At 48.1% G+C, this 24,980-nt stretch overlaps 1 protein-coding gene across 4 annotated transcripts; it reads right to left on the bottom strand.

Annotated features, from left to right (window-relative positions):
* Positions 1 to 272: 272 nt before the first annotated feature.
* Positions 273 to 18,602, bottom strand: LOC123370511 (cytosolic 5'-nucleotidase 1A-like). 4 transcript variants are annotated; one of them, XM_045017162.1, is made up of 7 exons: positions 18,556 to 18,602; positions 10,704 to 10,762; positions 8,751 to 8,918; positions 6,604 to 6,733; positions 5,752 to 5,874; positions 4,033 to 4,211; positions 273 to 1,444 (listed from the first exon to the last, which is right to left on the bottom strand). In XM_045017162.1, the coding sequence occupies exons 2-7, from the start codon at positions 10,746 to 10,748 to the stop codon at positions 1,142 to 1,144; spliced, it is 948 nt and encodes a 315-aa protein (XP_044873097.1). In that variant the 5' UTR covers positions 10,749 to 10,762; positions 18,556 to 18,602; the 3' UTR covers positions 273 to 1,141. The 4 variants fall into 4 exon arrangements, with proteins under 4 accessions (XP_044873097.1, XP_044873098.1, XP_044873095.1 ...); XM_045017163.1 differs by lacking the exon at positions 18,556 to 18,602 and adding an exon at positions 15,167 to 15,280; XM_045017160.1 differs by lacking the exon at positions 18,556 to 18,602 and adding an exon at positions 14,052 to 14,150.
* Between the last annotated feature and the right edge of the window lie 6,378 nt (positions 18,603 to 24,980).

Genomic DNA, 24,980 nt, shown 5'->3' with positions numbered 1-24,980 from the left:
TTTAGAGGAGAGAGCAGAAGAGAGGCTGCGTGGCTGGCAGGAAAAGAGAGCGGTTGACATTAAATTAACTACTAGATATTATGTCAAGTATCAGAGGGGTAGCCGTGTTAGTCTGGATCTGTAAAAGCAGCAAAGAATCCTGTGGCACCTTATAGACTAACAGACGTTTTAGAGCATGAGCTTTCGTGGGTGAATACCCACTTCGTCGGATGCAAGGGAAGTCTATAAGGTGCCACAGGATTCTTTGCTGCTTTTACTAGATATTTACTAGATATTATGGACCAGATTCTGATTTCACTTACCCTGGTATAATTCCACTGATTTCTGTGGAGTTACTCCTGATTTACACCAATAGGAAATCAGAATCAGGCCCAATGTAAGACATACCTACAAACTAGAATCTATGAGAAGACAGAGCTCCTGGTCCCTGGCACTCAAATCCTGGGAGGCGCTGACCATCTGAAACTCCTGCTGAAGTCAGTGGAAGCTGCAAGTGCTCACTAGCTGCTCAGCACCCCTCAGGATTTGGCCCCATATATCTAAAACATACACACACAAAAAATAGTTTCCTTTGAAAAAGCAGAAACCCCAACAAATGCAGCGTTTAGAGGGTTATTGGCATTTGAATAGCAGTACTGGCCCAAAGCTCCTAAGACAAACCCCCATGTCTGAGTGCAGCCTGAGCTTATACTGACAGCATGTAACTGCTGTAAGAAGCAGGCTTCAGCTCACATGGTCTCATCACTAGAGCTGTGGTTTCAGTGCTTGTATGACACAAGTGGTGGAGCACATTATCCCTAGTGGCTGGAAGGGCTACAGTCATTGAAGAGACGGCTAAGGCAGATCAAGAGATGGGCGTAACTATTACGTTACATTTCAAGCATCCTTCCTTCCTATGGATTTTTGGTCTTCTGTTGCCACATCCCCAAGATCAGATGGACCCTGTCTTTGGAACTAAGAGAGGGACCCAAGAGCAATAGATCCAGCACCACATCAGCACACAGCATCTTCTCTCCCTCTCCCCTAAGCTTGCTTAGCACAGGTTTAGAAATCCTCCCTTATCCCTTCTGGCAGAAGCTTTGTCTTTGTGTTCTCCAATTGCCTGATCCTTGGAGGACCTTTGCCCCTTCATCCCTGCCCATCAGCAGTCACAGGGGACCAAGGCAGAGGGTATGCCAATATCTTGAGCCCCCTGGATGTTATGAAGGCCATCATCAAAGAAGATGTGGGGTTGGATCTGGGAGAGGAGAGGGCCCTTGGGAGCCCCATCCATGAAGAAGGCCTCGTCAATCGCCAGCCCCCATTCCCGGAGGGTCTTGATAGCACGGATGCCCATATCCCGGCCGCTGCGGGCAGTCAACAAGTAGGTGCGAATAGGGGAATTCTCCTGGCTGAACTTCTTGCGCATCTTCCCAAGATGCATGGCAAATGCCTTCAATGGACCCTGGAAACCACACAGGGATTAGAGGTTGGGAGTACACAAGGAGGCGTTAATTTCACCTTTGCACAAAAATAGCCAGAAAAGAGAGATCAAGGAAGGTAACAGATTTTTTAGATAAAGAAAACCCAGTGGATCTAATTTACCTCGATTTCAGTAAGGCATTTGATACTGTACCACATGGGGAATTATTAGTTAAATTGGAAAAGATGGGGATCAATATGAAAATTGAAAGGTGGATAAGGAACTGGTTAAAGGGGAGACTACAACGGGTCATATTGAAAGGTGAACTGTCAGGCTGGAAGGAGGTTACTCATGGTGTTCCTCAGGGATCAGTTTCGGGACCAATCTTATTTAATCTTTTTATTACTGACCTTGGCACAAAAAGTGGGAATGTGCTAATAAAGTTAGCGGATGACACAAAGCTGGGAGGTATTACTAACACAGAGAAGGACCAGGATATCCTACAGGTAGATCTGGATGACCTTGTAAACTGGAGTAATAGTAATAGGATGAAATTTAATAGTGAAAAGTGCAAGGTCATGCATTTAGGTATTAATAACAAAAATTGTAGTTATAAATTGGGGAAACATCAGTTGGAAGTAACAGAGGAGAAGGACCTCGGAGTATTGGTTGATCACAGGATGACTATGAGCCGCCAATGTGATATGGCCGTTAAAAAAGCTAATGCAGTTTTAGGATGCATCAGGCGAGGTATTTCCAGCAAAGATAAGGAGGTGTTAGTACCATTATACAAGGCACTGGTGAGACCTCATCTGGAATACTGTGTGCAGTTCTGGTCTCCCATGTTTAAGAAGGATGAATTCAAACTGGAACAGGTTCAGAGATGGGCTACTAGGATGATCCGAGGAATGGAAAACTTGTCTTATGAAAGGAGACTCAAAGAGCGTGGCTTGTTTAGCCTAACCAAAAGAAAGTTGAGGGGGGATATGATTGCTCTTTATAAATATATCAGAGGGATAAATATTAGGGAGGGAGAGGAATTATTTAAGCTTAGAACCAATGTGGACACAAGAACAAATGGATATAAACTGGACACTAGGAAGTTTAGACTTGAAATTAGACGAAGGTTTCTAACCATTAGAGGAGTGAAGTTCTGGAACAGCCTTCCAAGGGGAGTAATGGGGGCAAAAGACATATCTGGCTTTAAGACTAAGCTTGATAAGTTTATGGAGGAGATGGTATGATGAGATAGCCTAATTTTGGCAATTAATTTGGCAATTGATCTTTGATTATCAACAGGTAAGTATGCCCAGTGGTCTGTGATGGGATGGGACCTGAGTTACTACAGAGAATTCTTTCCTGGGTGCTGGCTGGTGAGTCTTGCCCACATGCTCAGGGTTTAACTGATCGCCATATTTGGGGTCGGGAAGGAATTTTCCTCCAGGGCAGATTGGCAGAGGCCCTGGAGATTTTTCGCCTTCCTCTGCAGCATGGGGCATGGGTCACTTGCTGGAGGATTCTCTGCAGCTTGAGGTCTTCAAATCACAATTTGAAGACTTCAATAACTCAGACATAGGTTAGGGGTTTGTTATAGAGGTGGATGGGTGAGATTTTGTGGCCTGCATTGTGCAGGAGGTCAGACTAGATGATCATAATGGTCCCTTCTGACCTTAAAGTCTATGAGTCTAAGATGGAGCGATTTCTTACAGAGGCTAGGAATGTAGATTCCTTACAGCTGCAGATCTCACACTTTTCCAGTGTCTGGACCACGATTAACTAGAGGGATGGTCTCGTGGACACTTCCCCACCCATCAATCATAAAACATCCCTGTAGCAATGACAGCAATTGCTTACATGGAAACGTGACTTTAGGAAAGTAGTTTATGCTTTGAATAGCATAAACCTGTCATAAACTTGACTAGCATGTACCCATCTTTTAATGCAGCTTAGCAGCTAGAAACAAGAGGGAGCCAACACTGTGCCACAAGTCAGCTCTCCTCCGGCAAGTGGCTGGCAGAGCACCAGTGGTCTGTGAACTGTGCCACAGCGTGAACTGTGTAGTAGCACAGTGGGTTAGTGCTCTAACCCTTCACTTTTGAAGACTTGATGCAAACCCCAAGTAGGTCAGAAACGGAAGTGAATGTTGTGGCCTTATCTCACTCCCAAGTGAGCAGATGGACACATTCCAAAAGGCAGCACCACAAAAATAGGACCAGTTGATTGTGACAAAGGACAGTGAATTTGCTAATAAAGGTTTGCAGACTGGGAAGAGGGTTAGAAATAGAGCAAGTATTCACAGGCGGCCCATCTGATTTCAGAGCAGGTCTAGTGTCACAAACCTCATCCACAGGAGAAGAGACCTATGGCCTGTTACAGCATTCACTGAAACCAACGGGGGACTCTCCAGTGCCTTCAGTGGGGTGTTGGATTAGGCCAAAGCAGTCACTGTATAGGCCAGAGGCCACCCATGAATGTTTGTGCATATTCTGCTGCAAGGGGCTATTGGGGAAGCCCTAGCAGGAGGCCCCACTCACTGGTCACTGTGGGTGAGTGTAACACAACCAGACTGAGCAGGCTGGAAGCAAGTGTAGGGACTGGGAAGCCCATTAAGGCAGGGCAAGCTAACATACCTCTCCCATGGGCACGGCTTCCATTGCCCTCTCATACTCCAGAGCCCCCGACAGCCCCTTCTCTCGAAAAACCCGGTCTGTCTCATCTGAGAAGAGCACGGCATCCCCATCAAACACCACTCGCAGTTGGGTGCTGGGGGTCTGCACCTCCTGCTGGAAGATGAGAGCCGCTGACACTCCTGTGGGACAGAAAGAAGTGTCACTGCCTAGCTGAGAATGGGAACCAGAGAGATTGTGTCCACACTCCGGCGAGGGCCCCAGAGTACGAGTCCTGGCTGCTTGGTGATGCTGCTCAGCAGGGCACCCCCATGCGGCAGCCAGCGGAGCCACACAAAAACTTTGTGCTTGCATGCAATGGAGGACAGGTTGGGGAGCAGTCAGCATAGACATAGCTTCCTCCGGGAAATTGTTACAACCTCATCCAATGGCCACTGACATCCATGGAAAGACTGCCACTGACTTCAATGGGCTTTGGATCAGGCCCTCGCAGCTTCGGGTTCCCCAAGTGAAAAGAGATGCTAGATCTCCAAATAGGGCTCATCTGGCAGAGCCGTTCTGGGGGTGGGAAGGAGAGGCAATGCTCATATGTCACTGTTTGGAGACACTTCCGTAGGTGCTGTCGGAAGCGTGGTTTGCTGCACCTATGCACCATGTACACCCAGCACTCTCCTGCCTGTGCTTACCCTACCCTGCCAAACCCAGACACGCTCACTTGGTGCAGCTGGTGAAACTGGCTGGGACCTCCACTATATTCTTCTATGGCCTAATGCTGGCCCTCTTCCAGCACTGGAGAAAGGGGGTTCTCTGCCCACTCTCACATACTGGGATTATAGCCAGGAAATAGGTTTTAACCCAGGAATGTTACTCAGGCAGCTTTAGGGTTTTACTTCCCTGCAAAGAAAAGTTCTCTCGTTCAGGCGTAAGTTGCTTGTGAATTGTGTTGTTTGCCTGAATGAAGGAGCCTCGACAGCTGGGCAAGGTCCCAGTCAAACCAGCAATGTTCATGAAAAAGAGACTCTGGGCCTGATCCCCCTTAAAGTCCTTGGAAAGACTCCTACACCCTGATAGAGGTTAAGCGCATGCTTATGTTCATCCCCATTCAGGAATGCACTTCAGCATATGCTTAATTTTAAGTGAATCACAGAAAGCAAATTTCCAATTTATAATGATAGTGCTCTGCAGACCTGATTCTAACAGTGACTCATTCAATCCGGGAGCAGGAAGAGCTTGAATCTACAATGCTGGATGCTCGTAACGACCAACTTGTGGCCGAATTCATGAGCAACAATTATTCACACAAACTATTTGATGTATAATTTAGAATAACGAATACATCTGAGAAAACCCATTGGTCTGTTTGTGGGTATCTGATAAACAGAAAGAAACTAAACTCTTCAGCAACAGATGAATTATGAATTACTTGCCCAGTTGCACCACGGATCTGCTAGATCATTTGACATGCACCATCAAAGAGTTACAAGATGGTTGTGTGTGACTTCTAGACACTGCTGAACAGTTAGATTCTGAATTGTTTCCAGGCTGAGATGTAACGTGTCAAGATCGGCCCAGAACCACTTCTCTGAATCGAGTAATAAACCCCTCTGAAAAAGCAAGTCTTGACATAACTTCATCTTGGGGCTAATGCGGGGAGGCGGTGTAGGGCCCAAGTGTAAGAATGAAATCTCAGGCTGGGTGAGGGAGGAGAGGGAGAAAGCACACCTCGCTGGAGTGCATTGCACACGTCCGTCCTGTCGGCTGAGAGGAAGAGCTTGACATTATGGGATTTCAAGTACTGGGTGGAATCTTCATCGCTGACAAAGCAAAACCTGGAAATCTCCAAACCTTAACATCAGAAAAAGTAAATGAAATCAAATTAATACCTAGCTCTTACACAGTGCTTCTCATATGTGGATCTCAATGTGTTTTGCAGATGAGGTCAATATCATTATCCCCACTTGACGGGAAAGCCCAGGCACTGAGAGGGAAATGACTTGCCCAAGATCACCCAGCAAACCTGTGGCAGAGCTGAAAAGCTATCTTTAATTTCTATTTCCAGCCTGCCTTGCGCTCCAGCCCACACACTGACATAGCGCTCCCTACATCTCCCGCCATGGCCGACACACCCTAATGCAATGTCCCTTTGTGCATCTGATGTCATGACGCTGCCAGGACAACAGCTGCTCCAGATATCAGTGCAATACCCCCATCCTGCTGCCTTACACTTACGCAGTGACCCTCAGCACAGCCACCATTATCTTTCCTCCCCACCTCAACACAATGTCCCTCACAATGTTAAATCTTCACTCCTTATCTCCCACATTCATGCAACATCCTTTTCAGGTTGCCAGCCATTTCCCGCAACATCCCCTTCACTTCATCCCCTTTTTGTGCTACCATCCCATACATAGGCTGGGTCCTTCCCCTTCCATACCACCTGTCCCCAGACTGTTGTGTATCCCCCTGGACCCACCTCCTCATCTATTTCACAGCAGTCTCTGGAGGACCGGATGACAGTTTTTCCCCATTCACTGAATGTGGGCTGACTGCAAATGAGAGGTGGGATCTCCTTACCAAGGTGCTTAGCACTATTGACAATGCGCATGCCACTCTCTGGGCTGTTGTTGGAGAGGATGATGACGTCAAAGAGGCCCTTCTCCTCTGGGTTTCTCTCCAGGAGTTTCTCATTCACAAACTGCACAGCCTGGATGAAGCAGCCGGAGACACGACACTGTTTTACAACGGGCTGTTCTCTGAGTTGTATACTCATAAACGTACCCACAATCTACTGCCACACAATTTCCAGCACTCCTCCCCTGCATCCAGGAGACAGAATCACTCTTGCTGGTGTAGGGAAATGTAGAAGACAGTGGCCCTCTGCACCCAACGGGGAACCACTCAAAGAAGGGCAGACAAAAGCATTGCCATGTACTTTCCCTCAGGAATTCTGTTGCGGTATGGGGATGGCTTTAACTTGCCCTAGGGCATTACAGGAGTCCTGCAGTGGAGAGGCTAACAATAGCGTGTCCCCTGATTGTTCTAGCCATGTCCCCTCCATGCAGGGCCCTTGGATACAGAGGGGAGATTGCTGCCTTTCCACCGCCAACAGCCCTGACCCTGGGCTTAAGCCAGAAGAGGCCAAATTTAACAGTGGGCTATTCATTGCCATAGTTACTCTCTCAGTAATTTGTTTTTGGTACATTAAGCCTCTGGTTAAACTGAAGTACTCCACCCCTTCTGGGGTCATGAGAGTCCAACGTTGCTCCCAGTCTCATTCCTTGGATCACAGCCCTCCCTTAAGGGTCTGGTACTCTCCTCTCCTCCCTCGGCTACAACAGCAATGCCCCCTGCTCTGCTGCTCCCTCTGACTCAGTGGAGTTCGTGCCCTCTCTCTTCTGCAAGCTCCAACCTTCAGGCCCTCGACAGAGAAGCAGGTGTCACTTGACGCTCCAACCACCAACTCTGGCCCCGCTTCACTTCCCCTTTCATGCCACTTCCTTCGCTTTGCAACAGGCACCCCCTCGTTGGAGTGATTCACCCCACCCTCTGGCTGTCTTCTCTTGGGCCTCTTCCCAGGCCCCTGACCAGAGGGACCTAGAGCTCTTGCCCTTTTTCTAGTGTCTCTCTCTTTCTCCTAATGGGGAGACGAACAGCAAGTCTTATTCTCTCCCCAGTATCTCTCACACTGATGAAAAGGGACCTCCTGCTATCCTTGCCCCTTTCCCAGCATGTATTTGCTGTGTGACTCCAGCTCCCCTCAGCCATGGGAATTACAGCTCCCCAGATCCCTTATTCTGGGTCACATCCTTTTCCGTCAACACATGTCTGGCCTGAATTTAGCCTATTTTGTCTATTATACATGCACTAAATATATCTAATTCAACTTGCCTACCCACTTTCAGAGGTCACCAACCTCTGCTGGTGTCATCTTCCCTCCAAATTGCTGCTGTGTCCTTGCTCAAGAAGTCACTTCATAGTGCTGATGTTGCTCTGTCTCTAACCTTCCCTCTTTCTAAGGGAAGGTTTCTAGAATGGTTGTGGTGAGGAAACTAGTGTCATTTGGAGTCTATAGTTTTCCTTGATTCCTTACAGTTTGTCTGCCATCCTGGGTATGGCAGGAAGGCTGGTATTTATGCTTTAAACACTAAATTAAAAAAAAATACCACAGTGACGTGGTGCCATCCAAGTTGGCCACCGTCAGTTTTGGAATGGTGGCTGATGGTTTGTGTGAATGCAATGTATCCCTCCACTAAACAGAACAACACACAACTCACATGTATATTTCATTGTTCCAAATGAGGGCCAAGAGTCACACTCCTATGCATGTCTGAGGAAGGCACCTCACCTTGACTGCAGCAAAGACCACATCTTATACTGATAAGAGCTAAAGCTGGAAGCATCTTGACCTCACAAGAGCCGAGATCTCACCTGGCTATGGGCAAAGGCCCAGACCTTCAAAGGTATTTAGGTGTCTAAAACTCTCACTGATTTTAATGGAGGTGGGCACCTAAATACCTTTGAGAATCTGGGCCAAAGCATCTCACCTGGATGAAAGCAGAGGCCATACCTCACCATGAGTCAGGCATCACTCTTTGCTTTCGTCAGGGAGAGATGCCCCAGCCAAAGAGCACAAGGCTTGAAGGAACTGAAGGCTGAACTTTGCCATGTACCAAGTTTCACACACATCTTGATGAGAACGGGGGCCATTGCTGGTGTCTCACCTGAATGAAAGCGAAGGCTGTACCTTGCTCCAAGGGCTTATTCTCATTGACTTGCTGATACTTCACATACTCTTCCTTGCCCTTTGTCAGGAACAGCTGATGCTCCTCCTCCAGGTTGAAGATGGCCCTGGTTGTCACAGCGATGACCAGCGCCTCATTTGGGTCTTTCTGTGGTGGGCAGTGGGAGATCCAAAAAGAACAGAGGAGTGGATTTAAAGAAAGACATGGCAATGATCAATCAGGAGAGGGTGCTGCAAATGAGCAGTGGGAGCTGCAGGCTCTGACATCATCTCCCTTCTCCCTCACACTTCCTGGGGTCCTAAATACAATCACCTGGGTGAGCCTTGCAATAACCCACACCCCATACCACAGGCAGCCAATCACTGGAGAGGTGGGGCCGTTCAGTGCCAAGACTTGAGCAGGCACAGTGATTGACCACTTCCGTCCAGCCGACCTTTAAAGCACCACCAGTGTCACAGTGGTGCTACGAACCTTCCCTCACCTGTGAGTGTTGTCTGCGAGCTGGTGGGTGGACACTGACAGCGCACTTCCCCAGTTAGTGGAGTTCCCCCATTCAGAACCTAGATGGTGTGTTAAAATCTTACACATTACAGCAGCTGGGACAAAGTTTGTTTCAGGTGGAAGTTACTGGATGAACGGAGCTATATACTGGGGTCAGACCAGGCAGGAACAGATGTGGGCTAGGACACCTATTCTACCAACAGCTCACTTGTTACATATATTCATTGACCAGGATGAATTAAGGCAGGGGTAGGCAACCTATGGCACGTGTGCCGAAGGCGGCACATGAGCTGATTTTCAACTGCACTCACACTTCCTGGGTCCTGGCCACCAGTTCAGGAGGCTCTGCATTTTAATTTAGTTTTAAATGAAGCTTCTTAAACATTTAAAAAACCTTATTTACTTTACATACAACAATAGTTTAGTTATATATTATAGACTTATAGAAAGACACATCCTAAAAATGTTAAAATGCATTAATTTAAGGTCTTGCGTGCCAGTAGAGTGAATAAATGAAGACTCGGCACATCACTTCTGAAAGGTTGCCGACCCCTGAATTAAGGCATGACACCTGAGATTCAAACCCCACCGTGGCAGCTGTGAGCTTTGGATAGCATGACACACACTTGATTGTTGCTGGCCCTGCACAATCCAGGGGAGAGAGGGACCTAGGGAGAGAGATGCACCCTGGGTCTATGATGTTCACTCTCAATCCCTCAGGTCACAAAAGACAGGGCAGGCAAAGGTGGGAGGTCACAGCCCTCCCAACTTGGCAGCATGCATTGCATATACTGTTGTCTGTCTGCGACAGTTTTGGGCAGCTGCTCCGTAATTTTGGCTGATCTGGACACAGTATAGCCTCTGCCTTGTGCAGAGCTGTAAATTCCATGAGGTGACACCATCCATGGTTTCCTGCCAACACAGATTAGCTTCACTGCACATCACCAGCCCCACCTCCCTTCACAGGCATTTTTCACCCCAGTTTGTCTCCACTCTTGCAAGAATAATAAAAAGTCAATAATGTTCTTCATGGATGCTACCACTTGTGAGTTTTCATTTTAGCCACTGCAAAGGCAGGCTTTTCCAAATGAATCAGTCTCACCCTCTCTTTACATAACCAGTGGTTCAATCCTGTGATGTTTCCCCACACAGTGCTCCTATAACTTAACTGGGAGCTGCAGCTACTCAGTAGTTCTGAAAACAAATCTGCTTTTATTTAGGTGCCTGAAAATAGGGATTCTTTAGTTCCCCTGGCATGAACATTTTGGCTCCAAAATTGAAATCAGAAGTAGATTTCAGGAGTTCCTAGCTCCCATTACTGTGCTCAGATCCCTAGATCTTGTTTCTCTTTGTTGGTGGATTTTGGAATATCACATTGAAGATAAGCACTTGAAATATGAAATATAAGTGGTCTAACAAATAACTTCTTACCTGTTTCACATTGGTGTTTATAACTGTGCTTTCGGCCTCTGCCATCTTCTATCTCCGACCTCAAACAACAGAAAATAAATTATTAAACTTTGACTACTGTGTTAGATCAAATTCAGACTCAGCAGATGTTTTACTCTTTTCAAATTTTATTCAACAAGTGGCATGGCAGCAGAGGACGCGTGGGGGGAGGGGCGGGCAGGATCATCCCCACCCCCCTCCAGATTTGCTGCTTGGCTTGTACTGGGCATCTCACATGGACTGAGCATGCTCAGTCACACTGTGGAAGCCACTGCCCTCACTCCGCCCTCCCCCACTAACAGCAGGCACAGGTCGCCTACAAAAAGAATAAATGTTTGATCTAACCATTTCAATCTAATCTGATCATTACAAAATTCATCTACATTGGCTCCTATTCAGCCAATGCCAGAGCTGATACTTATGAAGTCCAAGACTATAACAGGGTGCAAAAAAGAACTAGATAAATTCATGGAGGATAGGTCCATCAATGGCTATTAGCCAGGATGGGCAGGGATGGTGTCTCTAGCCTCTGTTTGCCAGAAGCTGGGAATGAGCGACAGGGGATGGATCACTTGATGATTACCTGTTCTGTTCATTCCTTCTGGGGCACCTGGCAATTGGTCACTGTCAGAAGACAGGATACTGGGCTAGATGGACCTTTGGTCTAACCCAGTATGGCCGTTCTTACGTTTTTGTAAGTATCAAAGCAGAGAGAGATTTTAAGAGGCTAATGTGGTGGTTTCGGCAATTTGGATGAAGGGTTCTTCCCATACATACATAGCTAGTTACATGGTGTCTCTGGCCCGCAGAGGTTTAGATCATGGCATATTTTGGGGATTTCAATTTAGTGGTCGGTACAACCCAAGTGGTTTGTTGTTATATATGTTTGTTTGTGAATAAACCACAACTCCTCCATGCTTGAGCTCCACCCTAGCTGTGCAAATTCCCCTATAACTCCAGCTGGTGAGTCACAGAAAATAACTTGCCAAGTCTGAGGTACATTTAGGTCTACAATCAATGGTGGTCAAGGGGAAAGTCTCTAGCTCAGTGGCTCTCAGACTACTGTACTCTTTTCAAGAGTCTGATTTGTCTTGTGTACCCAATGGCGCTGCAACATTTTTAATTGTGGGGATGCTGAAAGCCAGCCCTCTTACCCCTGTCCAGCCCCCAGAGCTGAGACTGGGAGCAAAGCCCTGGGTGCAGGGTGGCAGCCGGGATCCTGGACACGGGGTGGCAGCAGAGACCCAGGTGTGCAGGGGGACAGACGGGACCCCAGACACGGGGTGGCAGTCGGGACCCGGGGCCGGCAGCCAGGACCCCAAGCACGCAGGTCCGACAGCCAAGACACCAGGCACGCAGGGCAGCAGCCTGGACCCTGGGCTGGCAGCCAGGAGCCTGGGGGTGCTGTAGCACCCTTCGCACCCCTAGTTCCCACACCTATGTGTGTACTCCCAAGTTTCATCTCACTTAAAAACTCACAAAATCAGACATAAAAACACAAAAGTGTCACAGCATACTACTACTGAAAAATGTCTTACTTTCTCATTTTGACCATAGAATTATAAAGTAAATCAATTGGAATATAAATATTGTACCTACATTTCAGTGTAGAGTATACAGAGCAGTATAAACAAATCATTATCTATGAAATTTTAGTTTGTACTGACTTCGCTAGTGCAATTTATGTAGCCTTTTGTAAAACTAGGCAAATATCTAGATGAGTTGATGTACCCCCTGGAAGACCTCTGAGTATCCCCAGGGGTACATGTACCCGTCGTTGAGAACCACTGCTCTAGCTACATTCAAGGTACATTCTCTCAGGTACTGTGGATGCTGGAGGCTGCACATAACCCATTGGGTTGGCTCACATGTTGATTGTGAACTGTGTGTATGAGCACGGCCGGCTTTACGCCGATTCCACCAATTCCCCGGAATCGGGCCCCGCACTGAAGAGGGCCCCACGCCTAAGGGGGCCCCGCTCCGGGGGTCTTCGGTGGCATTTTGGCGGTGGGGGGTCCGCTCCGGGGGGTCTTTGGTGGCATTTCAGCAGCAGGGGAGTCCTTCGGTGCCACGAAAGACCCGGAGCAGACCCCTCACCGCCAAAATGCCGCCAAAGCCCCAGACCACTGCCAAGTATTTCAACTGGGCCCCGTAGATCATAAAGCTGGCCCTGTGTATGAGTACCACTGTCCTCTAATAGATGGGATACAGCAGACCAACATAGGGGTATATCAAACAGCTCCAGCTCTCACAGTTCTTGGAGGAGACACCTTGGCTAAAGCCAAAGGCGGTGAATCCTATTCTCTATGCCACATGAAAACAGCCACTGAAACCCAGTGTTTTATGTGCACACCATGGATTGGTACAAGGCATATAGGCAAGAGCTGCCATTTTTGATGTTACAACAGCATGGGAGGCTGCTGAATGCTGGAGAGAGATGCCCATTAAAAGTTGGATTTGTCCGTGCGCACACATGCATTTGCTGGGGAATTAAATCAATCCTCCCATTATAATGTAGACGGAATATTGTTATAAACATGTAGCAGCAAGAGAGGTTTCCCACCAGAGAGCTTCAGCCAAACAGGCAACTTGGGTCTAACCACATCAGCTGAAAAGGAAAGAGAGATGAACCAGAAGAAATAGATCCATGTTCCCCTTCCAGCAGCTGAACTGAAGCAACAATAGGGCCCTTTAGGCCAAGTCTACACTTAAAAATTAGATTGACCCAGCTACATAGCTCGGGGCTGTGAAAAATATTGTGCCCTGTATGACATAGTTAGGTCGATCTACCCCTCATTGTAGACACAGCTAGGTCAATGTAAAATCCTTTCCATCAATGTTGGAAGTGTCTATATCACCGTGACACAGCTGCAGCACCCTAGCTATGTCACTGTAACGGCTCTAGTGTAGGCATACCCTTAGCATCTGTGATGTTTCTTTGTTCTTGCAAGTGATGCTGGGCTTTGCCTCTGCTCCCCTACCATCCTTGGTCTGATTGTTCTCCTGCATAAAACCAAGTTTGCTTAATTTCCATGTTCCTGTCCTACTCCACACACACAGGGGCATTGGAACAAATTTTATAGCAGGGGTGCTGAAAGTCATTGAACAAAGCTGTAACCCCCCCTCCCTGTATATGATGGAAACCACTTCAAGCTGCAGCCCCAACACCCCTAGTTCCAGCACCCCTGCACACACACACACACACACACACACACACGAGACCAGCTTGAAAACTAATTCACTCTTACTTGGGAAAAAGCATCTTTCGTACAGACTGCCCTCAGGACAATATACAAGAGCTGTCTATAGACACATACAAGCCAAACTCACTGTGTGTGCTCCCTCCACTCTCCAGTGCAGCTTGTCGCAGCAGCATCCAATTTTTTAAAAAAGATACTGCTTCACCTTTTATATTTCCCATCCCCTGGCAGGAAGCAGAAAGGAATGTGGCAGTGCCCATGCTCAGAGAAGCCCCGCAGCATGCTGGGATTCGTAGTCATCTCTGCAGCCTGCCATCCTCTCTGCAGTGCAAACAGGAAGGGTTAGACTTCATGTCCCAGGTTGCGCAGCATGGCAGGCTGCCAGGTTGTGGGGAGAGGTTTTAGTCTTTAGGGTGGATCCCAGAACACTCCTCTGGTAATGACAGGTTCTGGGCGCAGCCAGGCTACTAATGAAAAGACAGTGATAATCTCAGAATCAGAGTGCAACAGGACTGCTCTGTTACTTTTCTGTGGTATGTTTGGTCATTCCTGCAATTCCTTCTGTTTTTAGATTCAGAGCTATTTGTAACTCACTTTCAGCTCTTTCATTTCATGGCCCTTGAAAATGGAACTGTCATAATTTAGACCAATAAATACATATCTATTTAGATAGATAGATATAGATATATACCAAGAATACAAGTCATTTACTATATATATATACACACACACATACACACACACACACAAATGGTGAATTTGTTGATTACTCAGGCATAGGGGCTAACACAGAATAGGACTAGGATGCCAAGAAAAATTGTCTGTTCATTATGTGAAGATTTTAACATTTCCCACAATTATTTTTAACATTTTAAAATGGGGATAAAAAACACTCTTCCTATCTCCCACACTGTTGGAGGTTTAAACCTCCTGTCCAGCAAAGCATGTGTTGAAGCATCTTGAAATCAATGGGTTTACCCACATGCTTAAAGTTAAGCAGATGTTTGAGTGCTTTGCTAGATCAAGGCCTAGGTGCCATAATTAGTGCTAAGTATCATTATTGAGTCTTTTTCTGACATGTGTACAAGAACTAGACTCCAGCAGATGCATTGTTCTGTTACACTGAGATAGCTAATCTCTTCATCTGACCTGCTAAAAGAGTCTATTTGAGTTTTTAAAACATTTTCCTTTTGAAAAATAAAGTAAAAGCCTTTTATCCTGCCATACTATTGGCATGACACGCACATTCTCTGCTGCACAGAAGCAGACCAGCTCTGTGTCCCAGGATATTGCAGATCAGACTCAGATACACAGATGGCCTTGATAAAGCTGGCAGCTATGCGAAGTGCTTATGTCTTCATCAGAGGGTGGAGCAGATAAAACACTTGGGTGAGATTGCCTTCCTGTGGCTGTAGGCTTTTTAACCCTTTCGTTTCAGGCTGTCTGACTGGGCTGTTTTCAGGCAGTACACAGCTGTGTAAAGACATACTCTCAGGTTTCAGGCTCACATATCAATCTTGATTCTTTCATTGAATAGCCCTTTCTCAGTTTCAATTATTACTTGCATCTGTGTCTGTTTCAGGGGCCACATCCTTCACTGAAATCAGCATAACTCCAGGGCAACCAATGAAGCTGTGCCTATGTACATAAGCTGGGACTCTGGCTCTGCATGTCATGTGTGAACCACTTGAGCATATTAGCCACTGTTTTTGAGTTCATAGCTTCTTTCATTATTGTTTTTATGAATAGCTTCCCCCCTTCACTGGAGGAATCCTCAGGTTCTATCTTTAGCCCACCAAGCACCCTGAAAAGGGGTTGGGTTTATTACAGTTTCCATGTCCAAATGCTGAGCATGTTCTATACTCCTGCCAGCTCTTATGTCACTGTGACATCACTCTTTGTTTGGCATGTTGAATCCTTTGCCATGTTATTTTTTGTGAGTTCTTGTGCACTTCCACAGGGTGGTTAATCGTGTGGTGAAGGGGCAAGGCTGTGATAGAGGAGTTCTCAGTTCAACATTGGCTCTGCTACAAGCTTCCTGTGTCACTTCAGGTGAGTCATTTGATCTTCCTCTACCTCAGTTCCCCATCTGTAAAATGGGGGGAGTGATAACATTTCCCTACCTCATGGGGGGTGGGGGCAAGAGCATTCAATTGTTTGTGTTGTGCTCAGAGGTAGGTCTATAGTTAGAACGTTTACACAGTCACATGCTATGTTTGTCTATACGTCTGTTTGTTCTGGTTCTTGGTTTATGAATATTGCCTTTTCACACGTCATGTCCACCCCCTTAAGTAGCCTTTCATTGCTGCACCCTAAAGCTAGTTGACTGATACTGAGACAGTCTTCTAATATTCCAGATTCAAATCAGGGCCACCCAGAGGCTTCAGGGGGCCTGGGGCAAAGCAATTTCTGGGGCCCCTTCCATAAAAAAAAGTTGCAATACTGTAGAATACTATATTCTCATGGGGGCCCCTGCGCAGCCCGGGGCAAATTGCCCCACTTGCCCCCACCCCCACCCCGGGCGGCCCTGATTCAAATACTGTGGGCCTGATTCTCCTTTCCTGAATCCCTGTGTTTGGAGTAAAGAAGGGCAGGGGCAAAGAAGATTTTTAAGCTGCCTTAGTGCTCCTCATATTCTGGGACTGTGCAGGGGCCTGCCTGTTTCCCTGTATCAGTTAAGGAAGCCTCAGGGCTGCTCTAAGTTAGACTTTGTGTTGCCTCCCATAACCCTAAATTCAGGGCATTCTGGCCACACCCCTGCCCCACCCCTTGCACCAGGGACTGGGAGCAGGACCAGAGCTGAGTCCTTATGCAAGCCCCAGGAGAGGTCCTTAGCACAGGGTATTCTCAGGGGGCCATTTCTGCAACTTTTAAGACCCCTTTAAGCTGCCAGAGCGGCATAAAGGGGGTTTAGTGTTATGGAGAATCAGGCTCTGGTTCTTTATCTTTAAGTCTCCTCTGCTTTCTGTTCCCATTTTGCTTCTTAAGCAAAAAAATCTGTCTTTAATTGGTAAGATATTTTGCCAGGGTACAATGATCTTTACACTTATTCATTACTTCTTCAGAGCTTTCTTCCCCTTCATCATGCTCAGTATGAAATGCACTGTAAAGATGCAGTGCTGGTGCTACTGCACCATCAATAACTGGGCTTTTCTTTTTTTCCCCTTTGACTCACTCTGTGACCCTAGTATGCAGCTCAGATTGCTTCTTTCAGAGCCTTTCCTCAGATCTCCTTAGCGTTCTCCAGGAGTTTTAGGGCAAGTGGAAGATTTACATGTCACAGTCACATAGCGCATACTGCAGCTGTTTTTATTGTGCCGGTCTCCTGTTGGAGTCAGCATCCCTTTCATCAGATATTTGCAGTCAGGTCGGGTTTTCCAGCACTCCATTTTTTCCAAATCTGGTCCCATGTAATATTTCTGTGATGACACAAGTAGGTTTTAGGGTAATTTATTACAGCACCAGCAGTAGTGTGTTAATCTAGCCTGGCTGTATTTTCTGCCTCATGCTCTGAAGCTGGTTCACGTATCTCTGTGTGTGAGTGGGAAGTAGTGTGGCATTGCACAGCCTATCCTGCAGCACATGTGGCAATTTTACACTTCCTTCTGAAGCTTGCCTCTTTATAGCCCAGGGGTCAGTAGGGAGAGGGGATAGCACCCTGCTGCAGCACACCCTTTGGTGACAATGGAATTGTTTGGTGGGGAAGGGATAAGAGGAAGTTGTGTTAATACGAGGGTGTGTCATGCCCAGCCAGAGTTGAGATGTTAATGAAAACCTTGATCCCAGGGCCGGAGCTTCCACTAGGCGACCCTAGGCAACTGCCTAGGGAGGCAGGATATGGAGGGGGGGGCGCGCATTTTGCCACCCTTGGCAGAAATTCAGCCGTGGGGGGTCCTTCCGCTGTGGGTCTTTGGCAGAAATTTGGCAGCGGGTCCTTCACTTGCTCTGGGACCTGCTGCCAAAGTGCCCCAAAGACGCAAAGTGGAAGGGCCCACCGCCACCGAATGCTCAGAGGAGGAGCGCTGCTGCCTAGGGCGGCAAAAACCCTGGCGCCGCTCCTGCTTGTTCCCTGTAACAACATTAAATAGTTAAATGTGGCTTCTCTGTCAAGAGCTGAGTGAGCAATTGATTTATCAGTTCAGGGTCTGGACTGAACTGTCCAGTAAAAATGATACAAATAAGAACTGATGTGACATATATAGATATATATAAAATCCAGAGACTCTGCATACTGTGGCAGAGCTCTGACCTTGCTCCCGTGTGTCCTGCGCTTCTAGGCAGTTTATGCTAGCCTCAGTGGCTCACTGTGACCCTCCACGTAGCCCTTCTCTCTCTAGGGCCAGGGTTACAGTCTACTGAGCCCTTTTCAGCATAGGCTGCAAGGAGGTTGGTGAGAGAACTCCCACAGTCTCTGTTCAGCCTCCTGTCCTGACAGGGACCTGACTTCCCCTTCCAGGAGCTGTTCCTGTAGTGGTGGGTTGGGGGGGAACCCAGGCCCACCCTCTACTGCAGGTTCTGGCCCAGGGACCCTAATGGTAGCAGCTGTTGGCAGCCAACCGTTCACTGCCAGAGTTGCTACATTTCCCTGGGCCACTTCCCCACAGCTCTCCTGCTTCTCCCTTCTTCATCCTTACCTTAGGGCTCCTTTAACAATGGTTTGAGGATATCTTCACTAACCAGCCGTTCAGCTGCACTTGCTCTCCTCTGCCTGACTTGAGTGAGCCCTTTTTATAGTATCAGCAGGGCCTTAATTAGAGTCAGGTGGTCACATTAACTGAATGGCCTCACCTGGCTTGTTACAGGTTAATTAGAGTCAGGTGTTCTCATTAGCCTGGAGCAGCCCCTGCTCTGGTCAGTCAGGGAACAGAAAACTGTTAATCCAGTGGCCAGTATATCTGCCTTCTGCTATACCCAACTGGCCTGGGTCTATCACAATACACAGAACTATATTAATGATATAACTGTCTCATATATAAAAAGCCAGTTTTATTTGTTATAAGTTGAACTGGGAGCAAGAAATATGAACTGATATGAAAAATATGAAAAAAGAATTCGGGTAGTTTTGAACTGAAACTGATTTTTTTTTCCTCACCAAAATGAAACAAACAAACAATCATTAAAGAGTGAAAACCATCTGAAATGAAACACTGGAATGAAATGAGATTTGGTGTGTGTGTGTGATGTTTTGTTTACATTTCAGGTGTTTTTCACACTTTGTAAAAAAATATCTAGCTAAAGTTTGAAATTAAATGTCATTTCAAAATGAAAACTTGAAATGTTACATTTTGAAATGTTTGAAACCAACTGGACTTTTTATGAAATTTTTTTTTTTGGCAGCAGCTATTACTGAATTCGACCTTAATTCGCAAATAGTTTTGATGCCCCCCAAAATGCATTTTGTGGAAAATTTATTTGCTGAAACTAATTCTTCCACCTCTAGTTATCACTGGCTTACTCCTGTTGTAACAATCCCCATTCAAATCATTTTAATTTTTTATTAAGGAGACAGAAAAAGAGAGAAAAACAGTTAAACCATTTAAAATATTAAGTGTAAAACAGGCTTTCATTGTAACAATATTCTTTGTTCCCATTCCCTTTATCTGTCTCTCTCACCAACAGAAGTTAGTCCAATAAAAGATATTACTTCATCTGCCTTGTCACTCTATGTAGGGGAAAGTCTTGTCTGACACTTTCCGATGGCATTAAAAATGGGATTCACTCTCCTTTGGGTGGGGGGAAAGAGAAAAAGTTAGTTTAGATGGTCTCAAGCTGCATGTGTTATAATTGTTGCTGTCTGATCCTGTTTTCTTTGAGGAAAAACAAACACAAAAGAGAAGAAAAAATGCAGCTTGTGTCTCGGGTGCTGATGTTACCTTGCAGCTTCCCAGCTGGAGCAACACGGGCCCAGCACACTCTGATCAGCCACTCCTGGGCCTGGCTAACTCATACCAGCGTTGGGCTGCTGAAGGTGGTGTTTTTAGCTACCTGTCTGGTCATTGGATCTCAACAGTGTCAGGGGAGGCAGGTTTGTATAATTTTTGGTGGTGTCCAGAATGGGTCCAAGTCCCCCCTCTCCACCGCCCCCCCCCACACCTACCTTGTAAGCCGATATATGTTTTTTTAAAATAATGTAAAAATGGACTGGAAAGAGTAGGGGTTTAACAGTTTCCCTATATTGCACAATGTGGGGGGGGGAGGAGATGAGGGCTGTGGCTGCAGACTCTGGGGTGGGGTTGGGGATGAGGGGTTTGGGGTGTGGGAGGGGGCTCAGAGCCAGGGCAGAAGGTTGGCATGCGGGGGCGGGTGAGGGCTGCGGGGTGGAGCTGTGGATGAGGGGTTCCTGGTGCAGGACGGGGCTCAGGGCTGGGGCAGAGGGTTGAGGTCTGGGGGGGTGAGGGCTCTGGCTGGGGGAGTGGGCTCTGGGGTGGGGCGGGGTTGGAGATGAGGAGTTTGGGGTGCAGGCAGTCTGCCCCGGGGCTAGGGCCAGTCCCCCCAGCCCTCTCTCCCCCTGCAGCAGCAAGATCCAGGGGAGGGGGCTCCCTCTTCCCCGGCAGCACACTCACCCGGCACTGTCACTGCACATGCTCCTAGGGGCCGGGCCCCTCTCAGGTCCAAGAAGCCCCCTCGCCTCCCCTGTGGTGGGTGGGTGCCAGAGGGGGAGGGGGCTGCCATCACATGTGGCCTCCTCCCCTGCTGCAGCCTGCTGCCCCTCACCATAGCCTCACAGAGGATGGGGCTGCCCCTGCCCCAGCGTGGGGCAGGAGTGCTGGCTGCAGGTGGGGAGGCGTGGATCACATGGTCGGACACTCACCCAAGCCCCAGCGGCTGCTCAGGTGAGGTCCAAACTCCGTCTCCCAGAAGCCCCCTTGGTGTCACCTCCTGGTGGGTGCAAGGGGAGGGGAGGGCTGCCCATCATATGGTTGCCTCCTCCTCTCCGCAGGTGCAGCAGCTGCCTCAGCCTGCCACCGCCCTTGTGTTGTAGTGTAGGCAGCAGCAGCCAATGGTGGCAGTGAGGGAACACAGTGTGGAATGGCAGGGCAGCTGCCCGCTTGAGGCAGGGACACTCCGGGGTCCGGAGAAGGCACGCGGGAGTGGCAGGCAGGGCTGGGGGAGAGACCCGGCTCCGAACATTAGTGGAGCCAGGCCCCTGAATATTCCTGGAGCCCAGGCACCATGGGCCCATACAACTCGCTGACCCTAAGCAGTGTTGCAAAAGGTGGAGCTGTCTTGGACGGCTAAGCCACATTCTTATTAGACAGGAGACAAACGGAGAGAGACAGAAAAGAAGAGAAATAAAGTGGGAAGGAAAATGACACATGGGGGAAGGAGTGACAGCCAGGGCCGGTGCTACCATTTAGGTCAACTAGGCGGTTGCCTAGAGCGCTAACATTTGGGGGTGCCGAAAAGCAGCACCCCCAATTTTTTTTTAAAGCTTTTCAGCGGCCGCTGCACTGGGAGGGAGAGGGAGTCTGAGCCGCTGGCAGGCAAAAGTTCAGGCTGCCGGCGGCGCGCTGACCCAGGGGAACCCCTGGGCTGCCTGCCAGCGGCTCAGACTTCCTCTCCCTCCCAGCGCAGCGGCTGCTCCATCCCATGCAATTCTTCTCATTGCCGGCAGGGGCGCTGGCGGCTGGGCAGAGCTCCACAGCTCTGCTTAGCGCCCATGGCACAAGCCCGGTGACGGGTGCGACAGCAGGGCTTCTGGAGCAGAGGTGAGCTGGCGTGGGGAGGTGTCGGATGGCTCCCCATGGGGGGAGCTGCTGCGGGTGGGGGGGCGCCTCAGGGCAGGGGGAGAGCTGCCATGGGGGGGCGCCTCAGGGCAGAGCTGCCGCAGGGCTTGGGCGGGGGGACGTCGCAAGGTGGCAGTTTTGCCTAGGGCGTGAAACTTTCTTGCACCGGCCCTGGTGACAGCAGGAAGCCAAGTCTCACCAGAGAGGTTTTCTCTCTTTGCTCTTCTCCTCTCTCCCCTTTTGTTCAGGATTTAGCTGAAGACGGTGGAAGTGGTGATGTCATTGGGTTCCCTCTGTCTGGTCAGGATGTCTTTCAGGATCAGGATGATGATGGCTCAGCGGTGTCATGGTGGATCCCAGGAGACAGTGGAGTCAGGGCCAGCTCCAGACCCCAGCGTGCCAAGCGCGCGCTTGGGGCGGCATTTTGCCGGCAGGGTGGCAGGCGGCTCCGGCGGACCTTCCGCAGTCATTCCTGCGGATGCTCCACCGGAGCCGCGGGACCAGCGGACCTCCCTCAGGCATGACTGCGGAGGATGCGCTGGTCCCGTGGCTCCGGTGGCCCTCCCGCAGGCAATACTGCGGAGGGTTCGCTGGTCCTGCGGCTCGGGTGGACCTCCTGCAGACATGCCTGCGGATGCTCCACCGGAGCCGCGGGACCAGCGCGCCCTCCGCAGGCACGTCTGCAAGAGGTCCCCCGGAGCTGCGGGACCGGCGACCGGCAGCACGCCCCCTGCGGCGTGCCGCCCTGCTTGGGGCAGCCAAATTCCTAGAGCCACCCCTGAGTGGAGTGGCAGTAGCTATGAGGGTGAAACTTGCTCCTTCGAGTCCAAGAGTTCTGTTATTCCTCAGTCAACAATGTCCAACAAGGGGAGGCAACCACCTCCCATTAAAATTAACCAAACTCATTATGGCAATTTAACCACCAGCATTTATTTCCTCCTATTTCTCTAATCTTTCATGTTATTATTGTGTTAACCTGTGACTTTCCCTGGAGCTTTGCAGACCCTTCATCACAGTTCTTTTCAACAATCCGGTTTGTACCATTTGATTTGCCTCAACTTTAATAACAATTTTATCTAACAACCTGATTTGGAGTGTTGTTAACTAGGCCTCTGCACAACACTCCTTCCCACAGCCAGCTATTCCTATAGGAAGTGCAGGGGTATCTGTTGTGATTCACCAGAGTCCCTGCAATAAAGATGATATAAAATAGTTCTTCAGCATTGGAGGTAGAGACACAGAATCTACAGTCAAATGGGCCAGCCCAGTAGATTAGAAGCCATTCAGTTTTTTTTTTAATTTAATAATTGGTGATATATGTATCACCTAGAACTGGAAGGGACCTTGAAAGGTCATCAAGTCCTGCCCCCTGCCTTAACTAGCAGGACCAAGTACTGATTTTTGCCCCAGATCCCTAACTAGCCCCCTCAAGAATTGAATTTACAACCAAGGGTTTAGTAGGCTAATGCTCAAACCACTGAGCTATCCCTCCCCCATAAGCTACCAAGAAGGAGAGACAAAGGTCATGAATAATTTTGTTCTGGAGTTGTAACATACTGGGTCCAGTGCCAGTAGCTGGTTAGAGGCTAATATTCCATCACCATTTTAACCTCTAGTAACTGCATCTTTGAGCCATTAGGTATCTCTGTGTGCTGTGCAATGTTCCAGAAAGGTGTGGTCCCTGGTAAAGCAAGGAGACAAAGCTGGAAACAAAGCTATGGGGAAGTCTGTTTATTTGTGTTGATAATTTGTAGTTTTCTTTAACAAATGCCTCCTGCCTCCAGACTGTGCTATTTTATATGTCACAACACTGGCCACTACATCTTGCTATTTATTGACCTAATGTTTCTTTGTTTCCCACCCCTCCTCTTTCAAAAAAGGCTGTATTCATTCTGATTTTTTGTAGCAAATAACTAGAGACAAGCGTAAACCAATCCCACTCCCCTACGTGTCCCCCTTCCCACTTCTTCATTTCTTGTTCTGAATACATTAAATCCTGGGGGAGTTCAAAAACCAGATCTGGCTCTGAATTTTGTGGCGTGAGCCTGTTTCTGGATATGACAAAGAACCAGCTTAAAAGCCTGACATGATCCCCTGGCCTTAACATTACATATCTAAACATGCGTTAAACACTGTACTGCCAGCATTCCTGCACAACTAAGACGCAGCCTTCACATTTACCATCTGTGAAACCATTTTCTGCATCCCAAGTGATGACTTGCTATCCAATAACCTGACTACAGTGGTTATTACAGTCCAGAGTTAATAATTAAGCAGTCCTGTTTGCTATGGGCCATTTTCTTAAATGCTGCACAGGAGAAGACTACACTAGGCATGATATACAGAGCAAAGTTGACAGAAAGAAAACTCCCTCTCTCAAGATAAACCCATGAGTCTGATGTATCACCAGTTCACTGGTTTTTGTGACATGCCCAGTGGCTTGTGAACTTTGTCTGGATGGATTTTTTCTGCTGGAAGGATGTAGCTCACTGGCCACAGTCTTGATAAATTAGGCAGGGAGAGAGAAAGAGAGGGCATGTGTGAGTGAGAGGGGTAGGTGGTAAGGGAAGGATGGGGATGATCTGATGTTCTGATTCTCACAGTATCACATCTGAGAAGTGGATTTTAAAAGAAAAATAAATTGTGAGCACACTTTTCCCAGAAAATAATGTCTTGAGGAATAATCTTCCACACACAATACCGAGCAAGGAATGATGTAGGAGCACTGACTGTGGAGACCCCCCCAGGTCCTGCAGCCCCTCCAGGAATCAAACTCAGCCCTGCTGCATCTCAGTCATTTAGAACCTTTCTGCACAGCCAAATGGCCCCTGTGGGGAATTGGGTTATAACACAATTGCAAGCGGAGAGTTTTTTTAGCAGGGTTTAACCTTGTCTGTGTTAATGGGACCAAATCATAATGCAAGAATATTATATCTCATTGCAGCTTTGGAGCCTGATTCTCCGCTGTGCTCCTAAGCAGGGGGGGACATAGGTGCCTTCCTGCTTGCCCAGATCCTGGGGAGTAACTGGGGACTGAAGCCTCAGAGCTATTTAACTAGCACTGCTGGAGAAGCTCCCAATGGCCAGCTTGCTATGCTGGCTTTACACCCCCTGTGTATTCTGCTATGCAAAGGGAATTGCCATCTGCCCTGTCAAAGCAGCTCTCCATCCCTTTAGTGCCAAATGGATGGAGCAGCTGCCAAGGATCTTGCATGTAATTATTCCAGGCAGGCTCCCAGTTAAGCCATGTCTACACTGCAAAATTAATTCGACCTAAGTTAGTACAGCCGCTGCAGTAATTACATCATTTGTGCATTGCCACACTTTGATCC

This window comes from Mauremys mutica, chromosome 4, assembly GCF_020497125.1.
Source record: "Mauremys mutica isolate MM-2020 ecotype Southern chromosome 4, ASM2049712v1, whole genome shotgun sequence".
Lineage (NCBI taxonomy): Eukaryota > Metazoa > Chordata > Testudines > Geoemydidae > Mauremys > Mauremys mutica.
Note: the sequence above shows the minus strand (reverse complement) of the source record. Positions and strands in the feature narration are given on the sequence as shown.